Below are 23,158 nucleotides of genomic sequence, written 5' to 3'. Positions count from 1 at the left end.
GAACCAATGTTTACGAATTGAGAGGTAAAATTGTATACACTGTGATGAACTTCCGGTTATGACGTCAAACATTTTTGCTGCGTCAAGCCAAATATGAAAAATTTGCTTAAAAATTACCATTTTTTAGCACGAAATCCGATTTTTTCATTTCCTGCGTAGAAATAACTACATGTGTTGGATTATATAGTCCTGATATGTATTTGATGTTCTATTGTGGTCATTTTGATGCCTCATTTGTCTTCTTCGGTTGAAAAAAGTCAATGTTATGACTATTTTTCAATCTTTAGTGAAATTCGAGATGGCGGCCATCTTGATGACGTCATAACCGGAAGTTCATCCCAGTTTATACAATGTTACCTCTCGATTTCGTTATCAGTGGGACATAAGGCTTCAGAAAAACATTGGTTCGTTAACTTAACTTGTGTGTGGGGGGGGGGGGGGGGGGGGGGGACCCTGCACGTGGACCCCCCCCCCCCCCCCCCCCCCCAAATACATATTGGATACAAATGTACTGGTATGCTTGCCGGTTTCACTTCCGAATACATATTAGATAGTGGTATATATGGTATATATACTTGTCGGTTTTCAATTCCGAAGTTTAGATAGCACAGAGATTTGAGAATTGGTTATGATTATAGACCCACCAGAGTGTCCTAAGACCATTTTTAGACGTTTTAGAGGTCTAGATAAAAAAAACGATAAAAATATACTCTGCATGATACTATATACGAGTAGGGTGGCAAGCCCATAGACTTGAAGTTTCTAACCCGCCTACCTTTGGCGGCTATAAAAACACATTTCTAGTACATCGTCATAAAAACGGTTACTACCGTTAAAAAGGGCGATAATTTTCTTTTCAAAATCATCCTACACATCTATACAAAGTGTCGTCATTAAGACAATTTAAGCCCCATTATGACAAACATTACTCTAGCCTCTTGAAAAATCATCTAATTAAAATTCATACTGTCTGTGCATGTATGGCCGATATAATATGCATGAGCGAGGCTTCCGCTGCAATCTCATTTGCCGACTATGAAAAGTCTTTCTTCTCTGGACGTTGTACATCTATATATGGATTTCGCCGTTACCATTCAAGCATATACATCTGCAGCCGGCTAATGAGATTGCAGAGGAAGCCTCTCTCATGCATATTATATCGGCCATACAAACAGTATGAATTTTAATACGATGATTTTCAAGAGGCTAGTGTAGTGTTTGTCATAATGGGGCTTAAATCGTCTTAATGACGGCACTTTATATAGATATGTAGGATAATTTTGAAAGGAAAATTATCGCTCTTTCTAACGGTAGTAACCGTTTTTAGGAGGATTTGCTAGAAATGTGTTTTTATAGCCGCTGATTTTTATCGTCTTTTGATCTAGACATCTAAAACGTCTAAAATGGTCTTATATTATATGATTATATAATCTGTAATCAATTCTCTAGTGTTAGATAGTGGTATACTTGCCGGTTTCACGGGTGTAGAGATCGTAAGTGATCGGAACCCCTGGAGTATCGAGAATAATTCTAGGTCTGTAGGAGGCTTACTATCACTACTTATCTATTATGGCCTACAGTTGCCTGTAGTTGAGAGGGCATTATTGCCTCATAGTATTGTCGAGGGACGGAATAGTGCCCGAGCCGAAGGCGAGGGCACTATCCCATCATGAGACAAACAACTCTCAAACAGGTATTAATGAGTTTAGTACATCACCCTCACATGAAACCCGTTTTCATGTCATCGTAACAGAATCACGTCAAGCCAGACATGAAGCGACACCTTGCAACGCTATCTTCATTTCCACACACCGTTGTTACATTAAAAGTGCAAGATATAAATTGTCGTAGAAATCTGTATGTCTTTAAAACGGGATTCATCTCCATGAAGATTAAAATTGGATCAGTAGAACATCAGTGCTCTGTATAAAAGCAACACTGCTTCCATCACCGCACACAACAGCCTGTACGCCATCTTGACTTTTTCATCGAAGCGCAACGTTATAATGACGTCAATTAATGATGACGTCACATTACATTGACGTTCAGTATCACTTCTGATTGGCTACACACATGGATACTATTTACAATAGTGCCCGGGCAAGCGGACACTATTGAAGATGCGCGAAATTGAACGTGAATGTATTGTGACGTCACTTTACATGACGTAATTACAACGTTGCGCTTCGACCAAGACGTCAAGATGGCGGACAGACTGTTTTGTGCGGGGATGGAAGCAAATGTTGCTTTTCTACAGAAGACAGTTCACCAATGTTCTATATTGATCTACTTTTAATTTCCATGAAGCTGAATCCCGTTTTTATAGAATCCCATATTTCTGCCACAATTTATATGTTGTACTTTTAATGTAACAACGTGGTGTGGACATGAAGATAGCGTTGCGAGGTAGGCCTATCGCTTGACGTGCTTCTATTGCGATGACATGGAAAACGGTCTCATGTCAGGGTGATGTACTAAACCCATTATGGCCTGGTTGAGAGGGCACTATTGCCTCATAGTGTAGTCTCGTGATGGGATATTGCCCTCGCCTTCGGCTCGGGCAATATTCCATCCCTCGACAATACAATATAGAGAATACATGGTTAGTATCTTACAATACAAGGTTTATTTTGGTGCGAGACTTAGGAAAGCCGAGATGACGAGGCTTTGCCGAGTCATCTCGGCTTTCCGTGTCGAGCACCAAAATAAAACTTGTATTGTAAGATACTAATCGTGTATTCTGTTTATCCTGCAACTATTATGGCATTCAAAACGAAAGCAAATTGACAGTTATTTACTTGGTTTCGCTCGAAGCGTGACGCTTCTTTGATGCGGAGGTAAATATTCATTCACTAAACCGAATGAGAGTGTACTCCTTTTTACTGCCGTGGGAAATAAATAAGCGCATTCACAAACACCATCCGTAAATCCATTCAGTGTAATATATCACTGAAACAATATGAAAATACTCAAAAAACAATATATACCCGTTTAAAAATTACTTTGCAATACATACCTTTGCCATGAGCCAAGAAAAAAACGACACCGCCATACGAGATTTTGGATACCGTAAAAATGACGTCATTCCGATGAATGTGACGTCACGTTTTAGCGGGACTGAATGACGTTTCATTCACCGGAAGGTTCAAGTTCTGGGTCAAGTTAGAAAAAGTTCCGTCAGATATGGAACAAATTCACGTGATCGTATTGACGGATAAAGCATTTCGTATTGACGGATAAAGCACAAGTTTATCCGGCAGTAGTTATCGGTCAGTATGTGGGACAGTTGCAGAATAAAAGGCAATAGTGCCCTGTCAACTAGGCCATAATAGATAAGTATAGTCCCCCGGGAATGAATATGCGACCAAATATATGACGTCATAATGAATATCATGTGACGAACTAAATCTATTATGGCCCTTTCCCTCGGGAACAGTTCTCCTATAGTGTTGTCTGGCGAGGTATAGTCCCCTCGTCTTCGACTCGGCAGACAACACTTTAGCAGAACCGTTCCCTCTGGAAAAGGCCATAATAGAATAATACTATATTGTATATGTACCACGAGGCTTACTATCACTATATACTATATTTTACATGTACCACGAGGCTTAGTATTACTCCATACTTTATTACATGTTTGTGATATGGCAATGCAGATATTTGGGTTAGTCAAATGTTGCGTCCAATCGCAGAAATTCCTTCATGGAAACAGCTTAGCGGTAATGCAAATGTCAACAGAACGATTATTGAGCAGTTAATTACTTTTTGCTTTGCCAGCAATGTGGTCGAACCGAAGTGAAGAACGGTTTTTGATTATGTACACGTATAAATCAAAGCTATCAAACAGCCATTAAACAGGGGCTAATAAGGGCAATGTGTTGTGTCTTGTGAGTGTCATAAAACAATTTTATGATTATTTAATCAGCTATATAACTCGTTTTAGTAGCAACAACAACTGTTCATCCGCTTTGAAGCTTTGCGATTAAATGAAGCCTGTTGTAATTCTACATGTAATGAGAAATCAATTAAAGGGTTACTTAGACATTAGTGGCGAACTAGATGCAACAATATATCAACCAACAAGAATTCCAATCTGCGCATGCTTGGGTGAGGTAATTCGTGTCGTTTTTATTTGCCTCATTACCATCCTTGTACATTGCATGTAAAGTCCATTGTGTATGAATTGAAAGACAGGAGGCTGTTACTGCAATCTCTTGGAGTTCGATATAGAACTAAGACAGTTGAAATGGAACATTGTCACACTTTTTCTTGTTTACAAAGTCTCATTTCAGCACCTGTCCCTTCATCACGTTCTCTCTAAGACTTTGTTAGCCGCATCCAAATTTACAATTCTTCGCGGTTGATTTGTGTTTCGTCTTCATCATTAAAATGGGACGAAGTGGAATAACTGTAGTTTTTGTGATAATAGCGTTCGTGTACTTATATCCATCGCTTTGTTTCGACCCACCTGGTATCATAACATCCGTCTTTTCGTCCCAGGACAGGGTCATCGAGAGTCTTTACAGTGATGGAATCTTATCAAGCGTTTCTGGGATGAAGACACCCCTCCAATGTGCAAAAGTTTGTCGAGGATGTTCCTCGTTCTCCTTTGACAAACAAACAGGAATCTGTACCACATACAGTGACCAGTTATGTGCTGTTAACGACAAAAATAACTCAAGATTCATTTTCTTCTACAACAGGATACAAATTGGCGGCAAACGCGGTATGTAGATATCAATGGTTTTTTTTATACTGTAACAGTGAAATAACTTAATTTGAAATTGCATTACCTCAGTAAAGGAAGTCTGATAATTTGAAGACAAAAATGTAAAAAAGAAAAGATAGGTCACAAGTATCGCCTTTCGCTATGCGAACACCGGGTGCAATTCAAACGCCCTAACCGTGCTTCCCATTGCATGATCGATAAAGTTGACTATATCTTGCCTTTTCTTCCTAACTACCTTTCTTCTTCCTAACGTCTCCCATGACACCGCCCCATTTTTGGCCGATGAGTTAAACGTTCGCCTATGTGAGGAAGGTTCTCGGTCGTTCCATGTCACTCTTAACGATTAAGTACACTTCGTTCATTGTCCAATTAATAAAGTTCTATCTACATATAGGCATTACTTTTAAGTGATCATATTAATTTCAACATGGCATCTTTTGACAACAAAATCATTCTTCAGACCTGTTTTTTCTACCTCCGTCGGACTTTCGGAAAGATTTCTCTGTCTTATCCAAGGCAAGATAGCATGTGCGCGTGGAACATATTCGCGTGATAAATCAAAAGTTGTAAATAAACATTAACTTGTGCGCACAGTTCACCTTTGATCCCGAGCTCGTGCTTTACGCGCATGCTGAACTTTGACCTTATGATCATAGCAATCGGAAGTTCACGTGCCTTTACATAGTTCGTTGATGTTTATCCGGTAAAATGGTTATGATACAATATGTGTTACATCTGTAATATTTCTTTGACTTCGAATGTTACAATGCAACAAATTTAATCAAGTGATACAGTTAATAAATAAATATTTGTCTTTTTGTAACTCACGGTATGTGCAGTTTTTGTGTGTGTGTTTTTGTGTGTGTTTTTTTTTTTTTTTTTTTTTTTTTTTTGGAAAAATCACATGGGCAAGAAAGGGATAATTGCTTACCTTGAGGGTAACACAGATAGGATATTCACGACAGTCTAACACTCGGTAAGCCTCGGACTAGACGGTCATGGATCTCCTCATCGGGTAGACATCTCCCTGTCCTACCCTCAAAGTAATCTATTGCATAGTCAACTGAGGAGGATGGGCCTGTCATCTTGTAACGGTGTCACTTATTGTTTGTAAGCCATCAAATTACATTATAAAAGTGTTCACACAGTTGAATTATATTAACATTGTAAAACAAAAGTGGTAGAATATAGGCCCAACACTATCAGAATGAAATACATTGTATCTTTGCTAACTTTCCTTTTCTGCCTTCCAGACTTGGACCATTGTTCCTAGGTGAGGAGTCTCGTCATCATATCAATTGTATGTTGAAGTAAAGATGTTATCTGACTCTCTATAGGAACACATAATTACTAATATTCGCTCTTTTTTCCTTCGAACTACTGTCAGACTCTTTACATGGTCACGTGATTTAGCAAGACTATTAATTGTTCGTTCAGGAAACGACGACTTCATGATTCCGACTGGTTCCCTGGCTGTGAGGAAATAAGCGATGAAGAGTACTTAACTAATGTCAATTGTATGTATTTGTCTCCTTATTAACCAGGAAACGAAAACAACGGATAGCGAATTATGACATGAGAGATAATGACACTTTTGATTAACGAAGGAAGTTTGTATTATTTTATGTTTTGTTTATTTCAACAGCAATGAACATTATGATTAGATAACAGCTGTCTCATGCGGCCGGGAGAAACAGTTTACATGGTCGGTACCAACACGGAGGGATTATTTTCCACTGTTAGCTGAACAGTTGTAAATTATTATACATGTATAGATACGTATTGAACTGAAGGAAAACTAGGCACTGATCTTTCTAAGCATGTAAGCAGAGCTTAAATATCATTTTTGAAAATAATCACAATTAAAGCGCATTAAAAATGCAAAATTATGTTTCTATGTTTTGCCGTACGTATATATGTAAAAAAAATAATATTTTGATTGCAAAATTTACATCTTTACTGGTACATGAATTTATAAAACCTTTTTGAGGAAATTATATGTTTCCGGAAAATATTTTTTTGGTAGCACATCATGGGAGGACAATGGTTCCCTCTATCATAGGTGTAGTGTTTGTATCATTTGATAATAATTCATAAATGCTCCCTCGGTATACTTGTTATATGTTATGCTCCCTGAGCATGCGCAGTTCGAGTAACAAAGCAAGCGGAAAGCTGCGATGGCTTTGTTACATGTGTTTAATCACGACTGATTAGATTCGAATCTGAAATCATCACGAATGGAAATACCACAGGTCCTTTATTTACATAAAAACTGATATCCTGGTAGGTTTGTCAAATCATTGTTCATAACGCTTTTCTGCATGCCACAATTGTATGGTAGCAAAACGCGACTAAATTTGGGATATTATCTTATCTCTATTTCTTAACTGATATATCCTCCTAACGCCACTTTTTATGCCGTCTCACATTTGGCCTTTCTTTCATCTTTTCGAAACAAACCATCGACGGTAGCTGTTGATTAGAGGTTAACTTGCCTAAACTTTTATTATGGAATGGTCTGAACTTTTGATTAAGAAGAGTCATCCGTGCGTTCCATTTGCGGATTCGTACCAGTCGCCAAATGGAACGCGTTTGGATTTTTCCATGATGGCTGCACACATATAGAAGATACGCTTCGAATATAAAAGCCAAGTATTTTCGGTGTTAACAATAAAATGGATATAAAAGTAAAACATCAATAGTTTCAGAATACATTGAAATAAATAATCCATGTTGTTTTATCGGATATAAATAATCTCTGTCTTGTTTTCAACAAAGAAAACACTCCGATCACAAATGAAAAATCTCGGGTCCGCCATCTTGGATCCAAGTAGTACGACCACTTGTACAGGTACAGTTCTGCTGGTACGACGCGTCCCATTTGAGATGCAACAGATTCGTATCGATACAACTGGTACGAATCTGCAAATGAAACGCATGGGTACACGTGTCTTCGAGGTAATTGATTTAACCCCCAACTTGCCTACCTACACTGAGTTTTTCAGGGTGATGTCCTAAGGGCGTCGTTATTGAGGTAATAAATACAAACCCTGCGTCAGATGTAAAAATATAAGGGCATCCGATTCGGTTAACATGACGTTGAACTACAAGAGCGACTTCAACATTCACAGTCGGTCAAAGGGAAATAACTCTAGTACATTTGTATTAACTTTTTACCGATTTTGTTATAAAGTGTATGTTTGCCTAGTGTTTCTAACACAAGCGCTTGCTGATTATGATATAAAGTTGTTGTAAGAAGTATAACGGAAAATGGCTACTGGTTATATATATATAGACGAGGGCATCATAGAAATACACACCCACCTTACTTCAATCGCTTTAAATCCACATTTATTCCAAATAACATTTTACAAAATATACACGATTGTATTAAAGAAATATTTATCTTTCAATATCTGTATCAGTGATTGCTAACACTTTCTTCCACATGGAGAAATCCGAGAAAAAATCGTCAAATTCAGTCGATTTAACAAACTGCTGCGAGTTGGTGTCCAAAAACCTATTGACATGCGGACTGGAAGATCATACGGCTACATGTATATAATACGTGGTCGTCAATAACCAGGATGTTGTTGTGCATAAAGAAGATGCATTGTGCTTTTCGTGCGCTGCCGTACATGTTTGTTTACCGTTTTAGCGGGCCCTCTACCGCACAGTATCTCCATTTGCCAACTGTTTATAAACTGATAATTAGCAGAATGCTCTGACAAGGATTATAGTCTATTTCAGAGAAGTAAACCTGGAATTACCTGTGAATTTCACTTGTGCTACAGTGTCCTAATTCCCTAAAGTTATCATTTATGTACAATGAAACTACAAAACACGCGTTCTTTGTAGTAAAACGTAGTAAAACAAGTCACGTGCTTGTACTTCATTCATGCCATTGGCCGAAATATGGAATTGTTCTATGGGTAACTAGCTCTATAGTGATCACATGATTGTGTGTTTACTTTCTTACCTGGTATTTAGTATATATAATTTGGCCTTTTGACGGAGGTCATATTTATTTGTGTTGCATTTAGCTGTTCTGAAACCTAAAGCTAGGAAATATGAATTAAGAATTCTACGGATTTAGCCGGGAGTAGCCGATCTTCGCTGATCCTAGATTAGACAGTTAGACAGATGGAATTTGTCAATTCGCATTATATAATTTATAGATAAAACGTAGAAATGGTGGTTTTATAACCCATGTCAGTCCATTTCTATAGTAAAACAGTGCATATGTGCAAGTCAAAATGATATGCATGCAAAATTAATGACATTTGGGAGAATATCTTTAAATAAATCCATTTTTCCGAAAATTGGCAGGTAAACTATCACTATCACTATATTTGGAAGTAAACACACAATCACGTGATCACTAGTTACTCATAAATGCATTTTTATATTTCGACCAATGGCATCAATGAGGTATAAGCACGTGACTTGTTTTACAACGTTTTTACCATAAAAAATAGGTGCAAATATATATTTATCAAAATTAATGTGGTTCCCGACTTAAAAGGTTTTTTTCCCCCTATTTTTTGAAGCTAATACTTGTACATATGCACATGTACATGTTATATATAAATGAAACCCTTATGGAATTAGTAGCACAGATAAATTCACAGGTAATTCTAGGTTTACTTCCCTGAAATAGACTATAATCCTTGTCACAGCATTCTGCTACATGTAATTATCAGATTACAAAATGTGCAAATGGAGATACAGCCCTGCACACGAACCTGTCAAGACGCTCGTTCGGCTGGTACACGTAAAGCACAACCAATATGTAGGCAAGAAAGATATCTTGTCTGAGGTAATTCCAAGTTACAAATGTAGATCGATGAATTTTATTTTGTGAAACATTTAAACCTAATGTAAATAAAGCTAAGTCTGTCCTTTTCCCAAAACCCCCATTTGAGATGTCGTATACCAGTAAAACCTAATGTAAATAAAGCTAACCATGTAATGTTGTATAGCAGTAAAACCTAATGTAAATAAAGCTAACCATGTAATGTCGTATACCAGTAAAACCTAATGTAAATAAAGCTAACCATGTAATGTCGTATAGCAGTAAAACCTAATGTAAATAAAGCTAACCATGTAATGTCGTATACCAGTAAAACCTAATGTAAATAAAGCTAACCATGTAATGTCGTATAGCAGTAAAACCTAATGTAAATAAAGCTAACCATGTAATGTCGTATACCAGTAAAACCTAATGTAAATAAAGCTAACCATGTAATGTCGTATACCAGTAAAACCTAATGTAAATAAAGCTAACCATGTAATGTCGTATACCAGTAAAACCTAATGTAAATAAAGCTAACCATGTAATGTCGTATACCAGTAAAACCTAATGTAAATAAAGCTAACCATGTAATGTCGTATACCAGTAAAACCTAATGTAAATAAAGCTAACCATGTAATGTCGTATAGCAGTAAAACCTAATGTAAATAAAGCTAACCATGTAATGTCGTATAGCATGTAATGTCGTATACCAGTAAAACCTAATGTAAATAAAGCTAACCATGTAATGTCGTATACCAGTAAAACCTAATGTAAATAAAGCTAACCATGTAATGTCGTATAGCAGTAAAACCTAATGTAAATAAAGCTAACCATGTAATGTCGTATACCAGTAAAACCTAATGTAAATAAAGCTAACCATGTAATGTCGTATACCAGTAAAACCTAATGTAAATAAAGCTAACCATGTAATGTCGTATACCAGTAAAACCTAATGTAAATAAAGCTAACCATGTAATGTCGTATACCAGTAAAACCTAATGTAAATAAAGCTAACCATGTAATGTCGTATACCAGTAAAACCTAATGTAAATAAAGCTAACCATGTAATGTCGTATACCAGTAAAACCTAATGTAAATAAAGCTAACCATGTAATGTCGTATACCAGTAAAACCTAATGTAAATAAAGCTAACCATGTAATGTCGTATACCAGTAAAACCTAATGTAAATAAAGCTAACCATGTAATGTCGTATACCAGTAAAACCTAATGTAAATAAAGCTAACCATGTAATGTCGTATAGCATGTAATGTCGTATACCAGTAAAACCTAATGTAAATAAAGCTAACCATGTAATGTCGTATACCAGTAAAACCTAATGTAAATAAAGCTAACCATGTAATGTCGTATACCAGTAAAACCTAATGTAAATAAAGCTAACCATGTAATGTCGTATACCAGTAAAACCTAATGTAAATAAAGCTAACCATGTAATGTCGTATACCAGTAAAACCTAATGTAAATAAAGCTAACCATGTAATGTCGTATACCAGTAAAACCTAATGTAAATAAAGCTAACCATGTAATGTCGTATACCAGTAAAACCTAATGTAAATAAAGCTAACCATGTAATGTCGTATACCAGTAAAACCTAATGTAAATAAAGCTAACCATGTAATGTCGTATACCAGTAAAACCTAATGTAAATAAAGCTAACCATGTAATGTCGTATACCAGTAAAACCTAATGTAAATAAAGCTAACCATGTAATGTCGTATACAGTAAAACCTAATGTAAATAAAGCTAACCATGTAATGTCGTATACCAGTAAAACCTAATGTAAATAAAGCTAACCATGTAATGTCGTATACCAGTAAAACCTAATGTAAATAAAGCTAACCATGTAATGTCGTATACCAGTAAGACCTAATGTAAATAAAGCTAACCATGTAATGTCGTATACCAGTAAAACCTTATGTAAATAAAGCTAACCATGTAATGTCGTATACCAGTAAGCCTAATGTAAATAAAGCTAACCATGTAATGTCGTATACCAGTAAAACCTAATGTAAATAAAGCTAACCATGTAATGTCGTATACCAGTAAAACCTAATGTAAATAAAGCTAACCATGTAATGTCGTATACCAGTAAAACCTAATGTAAATAAAGCTAACCATGTAATGTCGTATACCAGTAAAACCTAATGTAAATAAAGCTAACCATACATGTAATGTAATGTCGTATATACCAGTAAAACCTTATGTAAATAAAGCTAACCATGTAATGTCATATAGCGTAATATACCAGTAAAACCTATTGTAAATAAAGCTAACCATGTAATGTCGTATAGCAGTAAAACCTAATGTAAATAAAGCTAACCATGTAATGTCGTATAGCAGTAAAACCTAATGTAAATAAAGCTAACCATGTAATGTCGTATACCAGTAAAACCTAATGTAAATAAAGCTAACCATGTAATGTCGTATACCAGTAAAACCTAATGTAAATAAAGCTAACCATGTAATGTCGTATACCAGTAAAACCTAATGTAAATAAAGCTAACCATGTAATGTCGTATACCAGTAAAACCTAATGTAAATAAAGCTAACCATGTAATGTCGTATACCAGTAAAACCTAATGTAAATAAAGCTAACCATGTAATGTCGTATACCAGTAAAACCTAATGTAAATAAAGCTAACCATGTAATGTCGTATACCAGTAAAACCTAATGTAAATAAAGCTAACCATGTAATGTCGTATACCAGTAAAACCTAATGTAAATAAAGCTAACCATGTAATGTCGTATACCAGTAAAACCTAATGTAAATAAAGCTAACCATGTAATGTCGTATACCAGTAAAACCTAATGTAAATAAAGCTAACCATGTAATGTCGTATACCAGTAAAACCTAATGTAAATAAAGCTAACCATGTAATGTCGTATAGCAGTAAAACCTAATGTAAATAAAGCTAACCATGTAATGTCGTATACCAGTAAAACCTAATGTAAATAAAGCTAACCATGTAATGTTGTATAGCAGTAAAACCTAATGTAAATAAAGCTAACCATGTAATGTCGTATAGCATGTAATGTCGTATACCAGTAAAACCTAATGTAAATAAAGCTAACCATGTAATGTCGTATACCAGTAAAACCTAATGTAAATAAAGCTAACCATGTAATGTCGTATAGCAGTAAAACCTAATGTAAATAAAGCTAACCATGTAATGTCGTATAGCAGTAAAACCTAATGTAAATAAAGCTAACCATGTAATGTCGTATAGCAGTAAAACCTAATGTAAATAAAGCTAACCATGTAATGTTGTATAGCAGTAAAACCTAATGTAAATAAAGCTAACCATGTAATGTCGTATACCAGTAAAACCTAATGTAAATAAAGCTAACCATGTAATGTCGTATACCAGTAAAACCTAATGTAAATAAAGCTAACCATGTAATGTCGTATACCAGTAAAACCTAATGTAAATAAAGCTAACCATGTAATGTCGTATACCAGTAAAACCTAATGTAAATAAAGCTAACCATGTAATGTCGTATAGCAGTAAAACCTAATGTAAATAAAGCTAACCATGTAATGTCGTATACCAGTAAAACCTAATGTAAATAAAGCTAACCATGTAATGTCGTATACCAGTAAAACCTAATGTAAATAAAGCTAACCATGTAATGTCGTATAGCAGTAAAACCTAATGTAAATAAAGCTACCCATGTAATGTCGTATACCAGTAAAACCTAATGTAAATAAAGCTAACCATGTAATTTCGTATACCAGTAAAATCCAATGTAAATAAAGCTGACCAGACTTGTAATGTCGTTTAGCAGTAAAACCAAATGTAACAGTGGAGGACAGTTTCGTGTCACAGCCTGGCATTTTAACAATCGCCTTGAAACCTTTCAGACGGGTAGATCTCCCCGACTATTGTGTGGCGACATGAGAATATACACAGCGAGTTTACGCCTCAAAGGAAACGCTGATCAATATATGTATATAGTTCCACAAACCATTTACCAAAAGGGTATATGTACGTGTGTCGGTCTTTTGTGTACCGGTATATTTAGTTACGCTAACACACGTGTGTATTGCCAAGTGGATTTGTTGTTATCGGCCTGTCAAAATATTTCCATGTGTTGTCAAGATAACTCAGTGTGTGATTTTTGTTATAACACGTAAAGACGATTTCTCGGAAAATTCAAACACACCACAACCTAACGACAGGGCTATGATGTCTACAGGCAGCTAGATTGTGTATGACGAGACAAAATTGAAACATCATTTGATTTTGATGTTACAAAGGAAAAAGGTTTAACCAGAACTGGATTTATATGAAATGTCAGACAGTGCGTATCAGCGATAATAGAGTTTTGTTGCAGGAATAAGCAAGGGAACCAATAATGGCGGAGAATGTCAAAGTAGCGGTCCGGGTGAGACCATTCATATCCTTTTTATTTACACACGTCAGTGTGGGTACATGGGTATACAGATCAGCAGCTGTACCAATCGATCGAGCGTTGCCAAGCACGCGCTATCCGTGATCGTAAGACAGATGAGATAAGTACAGGTACATCTTCACTTCCGGTTAAAATAATCGATAATCAATAATTGATACAAGTCAGTACTAATTCATGTGATTGTAGTACACTCGGTCGAGTAAGCACAGATTTATTTAAGCTAGCTATTTGAAATAACTAAATGTTATGGATGTATTCATACATCGGATGGCTGTGACCCATCAGAACACGACGGTACACAGGCTTAAACACGTTTTGTACATTGTAAACAAAGAGTACATACCAATTATCTGTTTTAATTAGAGTGTAATTATCAAAATTATCCAAAAACACACAAGATTACATCAGTAAAAAAACCTGTATTATAGTTATCTATATACACACTGAATATTGAGCACCTTACAAGGCTGTGGGGTTTGTGAATTTAATGGTGATTTGACTTGATAAATACTTTAAATGTACTTGCCTTGGTAATAGAACTATTTGGTAAAAGAGAACTACATGTAAAACTCGCTAGTGTATTGATCTACCTACATTATACTATATAACACGCGTGCTGGTTTCAATTCCGCGAAATATCTCTTTGTCACTGTCGACTGGCGTAACTACAAACCACACGTAAATATTGACTTTATCGTAAGTCAATAGAACGCTTCGATTTCATGGTGGTTAGATGTTGTCACGATATGTAGGTCGGGTCGTATCAAACAATGCAGATAATAAAGACCGCTGATATCGTCTATATTTGTAAAAAAAATATTCTCTGTGTCACATGGACGAACAAAATTACATTTTTATTCTACGCTGACATCTTGTGTCTTCAAAATATAATGCAGCAATTTAAAACGTCTCCCAAGCCAAGGATAATGTACCTGTAGATTGTGTTACGTTATATAAACAGATTGAAAACTTTGCGTATTGTCTAAATAAAAAAAATTACAGTATATAAAAGGTCAAGCTGCATAGCCCATCTGTATGTAATGAACCTGACAACCTTAACCACAAATAATACCACAAATAATACCACATATAATACCACATATACCACATATAATACCACAAATAATACCACATATAATACCACATATACCACATATAATACCAAATATAATACCACAAATTATACCACATATAATACCACATATAATACCACAAATAATACCACATATAATACCACAAATAATACCACAAATAATACCACAAATGATACCACATATAATACCACAAATAATACCACATATAATACCACAAATGATACCACATATAATACCACAAATAATACCACATATATTACCACATATAATACCACAAATAATACCACAAATAATACTACATATAATACCACATATAATACCACATATAATACCACAAATAATACCACATATAATACCACAAATAATACCACATATAATACCACAAATAATACCACATATAATACCTCAGATAATACCACAGATAATACCACATATAATACCACATATAATACCACATATAATACCACAAATAATACCACAAATAATACCACATATAATACCACATATAATACCACATATAATACCACATGTAATACCACGTATAATACCACAAATAATACCACATATAATACCACATATAATACCACAAATAATACCACATATAATACCACAAATAATACCACATATAATACCACATATAATACCACAAATAATACCACATATAATACCACATATAATACCACAAATAATACCACATATAATACCACATATAATACCACAAATAATACCACATATAATACCACATATAATACCTCAAATAATAACACAAATAGTACCACATGTAATACCACATATAATACCACAAATAATACCACATATAATACCACATTTTACAAAACATTGCCTACATGTCTGACAAGTGTAAGTTGTTAAACTAGCACACGTAAAAAGCGTACACACCACAATAAACATCGCTTTTATGTTATTTCAATCTTTTCTATAAACACCGTTAACTTATATATATATATATATATAAAAGGCCATCTCTGTAAAAATAAAAACTCTGTATGCTATCATACTTTTTAACAATAGCTTCCGTATAAAGACACTAAACTCTAAACAACACTCGCTTCTTGTAAAAAGAAAAATCCCTACGACTACGATTTAAATGTCGCCCTACGTTTTGTGAAGATCTAAGTTCGCGTTTTAAATCCGACTTCTATACCGGGGACTGAGAACTTGTTAAAGTTCCCATATATTTGGATCTACTAGCAAGAGTGTCCGTAGACCATTTTAAGACGTTTTATGGGCCTAGATCAAAATCGGTAAAAATAACTCTCTGAATGTTGAGGATTTGTTAGGATTTGGGCCTCTTAATTAAAAAGTCGTTTGAACTGAAGAAAGCGGGCTTGCTGAATGCATAAGTTGTTTTTGTTTATGTAAAATCTAATCGTACCCGGATATAAATTGGTTTAAGTAAACGCCATGTTGTGTAAAGAACAATTTATAAGACAATATATGAGATCAGAATTTTTTTACAATTCATGAATGTCAGAAACAAACATATCCTACGGGGAATTAGATCTAGAGTGTCGTTGTTAATTAACGTAAACACGACGTAATGGAATACACATACAAACGCCGTACAGCGAACATCGTAAAACTTTTACTAATAACTACAAGTTATTTAAGTTAATATTGGTATTGAAATTCACGCTGTCACAAATGCAAAGGTCCGATTTAACTTTGACATTTCCTGTGTAATCGAGGGCAGACAAAGCTCAATGTCAGTATGCGTTATGTACACTTATCACACGATTAACGACCATTTTTACAGTAAGGATCTGCTCTGGTGAAAAAGTCAAAATTTTCTGATGACGAACTATATTTTTCTAAAATATATTTTTGGAAATAAAAATTCATACCAAAGTTAAAAATGTAATATAAATATATGGTGGTGTGATTGACTTTGATCTATCATGAATCAAAGTTAGCTAATTGACGTTAAATTGTTTTGTTTGAATAAAAATGTATTTTCTTGTTCTCCAATTACCTATCAAAACGGATAAATAATTAAAACATGAAATGTAATTCACGGTCACAGAGCACTGACAGAAATGAAAGAAAATTATATTTCTCTTGTAGCAGTGTCCAAATCATTTTACATAGACCACAGTGTTAAAGTTTGTTAAAGTTTTGTAATGTTTTATTAAAACAAAGGAATACTAGTTAGCTATTGTGTTCTATAATTAAAGTCTAGGCTCTCATATAACACTAGAACGAAAAGAAAGTTAAGGTCCTTCTGCTCAAACTCTAACCAGGGTAGCTATGTTGAAATCAGGCGCATTTTGCTCTAAAAAATCCTGAAACTCTAATGTTTTTACCTATTCATTATCAAAATTGATATTCTGAGCCTAAATCTCAATTTGAATTTCCAAATTCATATCGTAGTAATCTAGGAATAAATACCTGCCAGAAAATATTTTTGCTATTGAAATTCATGATTAGTCAGCCAGATAGCGGCCGGGTTAACATTCTATCCTGGGCTCAATCAGGTCTTTTTAATTTAGTTGGTTGTTCCCTATAATAGAGCATCCATGACTGAGGCTTTATCCCAATGACCGTACTCCCTTAAAGTTTAAATTTCCACACACGTACCGTAGTACGGTAAAATACTAAAGTATCCCCAACGCTTTAAAATGTAACATTCCTGTCACAAAAAAAAAAAAAAAAACATAGTTTGTGATCAATCTTTGTGTTGAATTATTAACAGTATATGAGTGTACCGTCGGTATTTTGGAGGGGTGTATTCTATTGTTACGGATTTAGTCCACTGAATATGAAAAAATTAATGAATTATATATAATCCTATAGTCAAATCGCGATATATATATTAAAATCACTTCAAAATCAAATTACTAAAATCAAAATCGAATTTTTACTCGTGAAAATAACCTGTCGTACGGTATTCAAAACTATATTTCCGAAATCAAAGTTATGAACAGTTTTTAACCTTTATGTGTTATGTCTAATATAGTTGTTTAGGAGATTTGTCGTTAGGTATGTCTATATAGTTGTTAGGTGATTTGTCCTTGGTATGTCTATATAGTTGATTAGGTTATATGTCCTTGGTATGACTATAATAGTTGTTAGTGGATTTTGTCCCATGGAATGTCTATATAGTTTGTTAGTGATTTGTCCTTGGTAAAGTCTATATAGTTGATTATGGTGATTTGTCCTTGGTATGTCTATTATAGTTGAAAGGTGATTTGTCCTTGGTATGTCTCTATATAGTTGTTAGGTTGATTTGTCCTTGGTATGGTCTATATAGTTCTTTGGTGATTTTGTCCTTGGTATGTCAATATAGTTGTTTAGGTGACTTGTCCTTGGTAGTCCTACTATAAGTTGTTAGGTGATTTGTCCTGTGGTAGGTCTATATAGGTTGTTAGGTGATTTGTCTTGGTATATGTCTATAATAGGTTTTATGGGTTGATTTGTCCTTGGTATGTCTATATAGTTGTTAGGTGACTATGTCCTTGGTATGTTCTATATAAAAGTCCGTTAGGTGGATTTGTCCCTTGGTATGGTCTATATAGTCGGTTAGGTGATTTGTCCTTGGATATGTCTAATATAGTTGTTAGGTGACATGTCCTTGGTATGTCTATAATGTTGTTAGGTGTGATTTGTCCTTGGAATGTCTATATAGGTGTGTTAGGTGAATTTTGTCCGCTTGGTATGTCTATAATTTCGTTTTTAGGTGATTTGTCCTTGTATGATCTATAGAGATTGTATTGGTGATTTTGTCCTTTGGTATGTTCTATATAGTTTGTTTGGTGATTTGTCCTTGGTATGTCTATAGTTGTTTGGTGATTTGTTCCTTGGTATGTCTATATGAGTTGTGTTAGGATTATTTGTGTCCTTGGTATGTCTATATAGTTGTGTAGGTGATTTGTCCTTGGTATTCTATATAGTTTTAGGTATTTGTCCTTGGTATGTCCTATAAAATTTGTTTTGGTGATATTGGGTTCCCTTGGTATTTCTATATAGTTGTTAGTTGACTTTGTCCTCTGGTATGTCTGAATAGTTTTGTTAGGTGATTATGTCCTTGGTATGTTCTATATAGTTTGTTTGGTGATTTGTCCTTGGTAATGTCTATATAGTTGTTTAGGTGATTTTGTCCTGTGGTATGTCTATATAGTTGTTTAGAGGTGATTAGTCCGTTTGGTATGTCTATATAGTTTGTTAGTTTATTATTGTCCTTGGTATGTCAATATAGTTGTTTGTGTTTAGTGTTTTTGTCTTGGTATGTCTTATATAGTTGTTTGGTGATTTGGAGTCCTTTGGTATGTCTATATATTTGTTAGGTGATATAGTCCTTGGTACAGTCATAATAGTTGTTAGGTGATTTGTCTCTTGATATGTTCTATATAGTTGTTAGGTGATTTTCCTTGGTATGTCTATAAAGTGTCTATGTCCTTAGTGGGTTTGTTAGCATATGATTTGTCCCTTGGTAAGGCCTATAAGTTGTTAGGTGACTTGTCCTTGGTTATGTCTATAAATTGTTAGGTGTATATTTTTGTCCTTGGTAAGTCCTATATAGGTCTGTTAGTGATTTGTCCTTGGTATGTCTATATAGTTTTGTTTAGGTGATTGTCCTCTTGTAACTTGTCTATATAGTTGTAAGGTGATTGTGTCCGTCTGGTCTAAAAAATTTTGTTAGGTTCAATAATAGTTGTTTGGTGATTTTGCTCCTTGGTATGGTCTATATAGTTTTTTAGTGATTTGGTCCTGGTATTACTATAAAGTTTTAGTGATTTGTCTTGGTTATGTCTATAATAGTTGTATTGGTGATTTTGTCCTTGGTATGTCTAGATAGAGTTGTTAGGTGATTTGTCCTTGGTATGTCTATATAGTTGTTAGGTGATTTGTCCTTGGTATGTCTATATAGTTGTTTGGTGATTTGTCCTTGGTATGTCTAATAGTTGTTTTTGGATGAGATTTGTCCTTGGTATTTCTAATATCTGTTGTAGGTGATTTGTCCTTTGGTATGTCTATATAGTTTGTTAGTGATTGTCCTTGGTATGTCTATATAGTTTGTTAGGAGATTTGTCCTTGGTATGTCCTATAGTAGTTGTTTTTGTGATTTGTCCTGTGGTATTCTATATAGTTGTACAGGTGAATTGTCCTTGGTATGTCTATATAGTTGTTAGGTGATTTGTCCTTTGTATGTCATATAGTTGTTGTTGTGATTTGTCCTTGGTATGTCCTATATAGTTTTGTTAGTGATTTGTCCTTGGTATGTCCTATACTAGAGGTGATTTGTTCCTTGGTATAGTCTATATAGTTTGTTAGGTGATTTGTCCTTGGTATGTCTATATAGTTTGTTTGGTGATTTGTCCTTGGTATGTCTAAATTAGTTGTTTGGTGATTTGTCTTGGTATGCCTATTAGTTGTTAGATGATCTTGTCCCTTGTATGTCTATATAGTTGTATAGTGTATTTTGTCCTTCGGTAAGTCTATATAGTTGTTAGGTGATTTGTCCTTGTATGTCTATATAGTTGTTAGATGATTCTGTCCTTGGTAATGTCTATATATTGTTTGTTATGGTGATTTAGTCCCTTGGTATGTCCTATATAAGTAGATTATGGTGATTTGTCCTTGGTATGTCCTATATAGTTGTTAGGTGATTTGTCCTTGGTATGTCTATGATATAGTTTTGGTGATTTGTCCTTGTATGTCGTATATAGTTGTTAGGTGATTTGTCCTTGGTATGTCTATATAGTTTTTAGGTGATTTGTCCTTGGTATGTCTATATAGTTGTTGGTGATTTGGTCCTTGGTATAGTCTATATAGTGTGTTAGGTGATTGTGTCCAGTGTTTCGTTATAATATACTTGTTATGAAACTATACAATGTCATATACAGTAGGGTGATTGTCTGGTATGTCCTATATATTTGTTTGGTTGAATAGTCCCCTTTGTAATGTCCATATAAGTTGTTTAGGATGATTTGGTCCTCGTATGTGCTAATATAATATTGATATGTGATTTGTCCCTTGGTATGGTCGATATAGTTTGTTATAGGATGATTTGGTCCAGGTATGTCTATATAGTTGTTTGGTATTTGTCCTTGATGTCTAGATAGTTGTCGGTGATTTGGTCCTTGGTATGTATATATAGTTGTTAGTAGGATGTGTCCTTGGTAGATGTCTATATAGTTGTGTAGGTGATTTGTCCCTTGGAATGACTATATAGTTTGTTTGGTATTTGTCCTTGGAATGAGTCAATATAGTTCCTTTGTAGATTTGTCCTTGGTAATGGTCATATATAGTTGTTTAGGTGATTTGTCGTTGGTATGTCTATATAGTAGTTTTTAGTGATGTTTGTCCTTGGTATGTCTATATAGTAGTTTGGTGAGTTTGTCTTGGAATGTCTAGTATAGTGGTTTGGTGATTTGGTACCTTGGTAATGTCTATATAGTTGTAGTAGGTGATCTTTGTTCCTTGTCATGTACTAATATATTTTTGTAGGTGAATTAGTCCTTGGTATGTCAATATATGGTTTGTTAGGTGATTTGTCCTTGGTAAGTCCCTATATAGTTGTTAGGTGAGTTTGATCCTTGTATGTCTAAATATTTGTTAAGGTGATTTTGCCTTGGTATTGTCTATATAGTTGTTTTAGTTGAATTGTCCTTTTATGTCTATATATTGTTTTTGGTGATTTTTGTCCTTGGTATGTCTATATAGTTGTTAGGTGATTTTGTCCTTGGTATGTCCTATATATATTTGTTTAGGTTATGTTGGTCCTTGGTATGTCATATATAAGATTGCTTTGGTGATTTGTCCTGTGGAATATCTATAAAGATGTTTGGTGATTTGTCCTTGGTTGTCTATGAATAGATGTTTGGTGATTTGTCCTTGTACTTCCCTAATATTTTGTGAAGGGTGATTTGTCGCTTATGGTATAGTCTAAAAATTTGTTAGGTGATTTGTCCTGGTAATTCCTATATATCTGTTAGTGGTGATTTGGCCTTGGTAATGTACCTATATAGTTGATAAGTTGATTTGTTCCTTGGTATGTACGTATATAAGTTGGTTAGGTGATTTGACCTGGTATGTCCTATATAGTTCTTTGGTGTGATTTGTCCTTGTATGTCATAATTAAAGTTTGTAGGTTGGTTTGTCCTTGGTATGTCTATATAGTTGTTAGGTGAATTTGTCCTATGTTATGTCTAAATAGTTGTTTGTGATTTGTCCTTGGTATGGTCCTATATGAGTTGTTAGGTTATTTTCCCTTTATGTCTATATAGTGTTTTTGGTGATTTTATCCTTGGTATGTCTATATAGTTGTTAGGCTGATTTGGTCCTTGGTATGTGTACTATATCAGTATGTTAGGTGATTGTCCTTGTCTGTCAATAAAGTTGTTAGGTGATTTGTCCTTGTAATGGTCTATATAGTTGTTAGGGTGACTTTGGTCCTAGGTATGTCTATATAGTTTTTTGTGATTTTGTCCCTTGGTATGTCTGATATAAGTTGTTAGGTGATTTGTCCTTGGTATGTCATATATAGTTGTTTTTGGTGATTTGTCCTTGGTATGTCTAAAATAGTTAGTTTAGGATGATTTGTCCTTGTATGTCTATATAGTTTGTTAGGGTGAATTTGTCCCTTGGTATGTCTATATAGTTCCTTGTTATTTTTGGACATTTTGTCCTTAAACACGTCCCACAATGACCGAGAGAAGGACCGGAATGCGATCCCTGTCATCAGAATGTCGGGGAAAACTACAGAAATTCTCAACCCAGAGGACATGAATGCGGAACCAAAGAAGTTTAACTTCGACTACTCCTACTGGTCTCACGACGAATTCAGAAACCGTCCGGATGGCTACTCGGAACCAACGGGGACCAAATACGCTGACCAGGTACAGTAAATCTCAGTAACTAATGAGAACTATACTGATCAGGTTCAGTAAATCTCAATAACTAATGAGAACTATACTGATCATGTTCAGTAAATCTCAGTAACTAATGAGAAACTATACTGATCGTGTTCAGTAAATCTCAGTAACTATTGAGAACTATACTGATCATGTTCAGTAAAATCTCAATTACTAATGAGAACTATACTGATCGTGTTCAGTAAATCTCAATAACTAATGAGAACTATACT

The 23,158-nt window shown here is 34.7% G+C and overlaps 1 protein-coding gene across 1 annotated transcript in view; it reads left to right on the top strand.

The window, feature by feature from the left end:
- The first annotated feature begins 22,720 nt into the window (after positions 1 to 22,720).
- The window catches only part of LOC138306834 (kinesin-like protein KIF28P), a 48,172-nt gene continuing 47,734 nt past the window's right edge, over positions 22,721 to 23,158 (top strand). Inside the window, exon 1 of the mRNA XM_069247325.1 lies at positions 22,721 to 22,910. Within this exon, the coding sequence (XP_069103426.1) occupies positions 22,758 to 22,910 (153 nt within the window). The 5' untranslated portion in view covers positions 22,721 to 22,757. The remainder of the gene's footprint in view (positions 22,911 to 23,158) is intronic.

Source organism: Argopecten irradians, chromosome 14, assembly GCF_041381155.1.
Source record: "Argopecten irradians isolate NY chromosome 14, Ai_NY, whole genome shotgun sequence".
NCBI classification, from domain to species: domain Eukaryota; kingdom Metazoa; phylum Mollusca; class Bivalvia; order Pectinida; family Pectinidae; genus Argopecten; species Argopecten irradians.
This window is presented reverse-complemented; position numbering and strand designations above follow the sequence as displayed.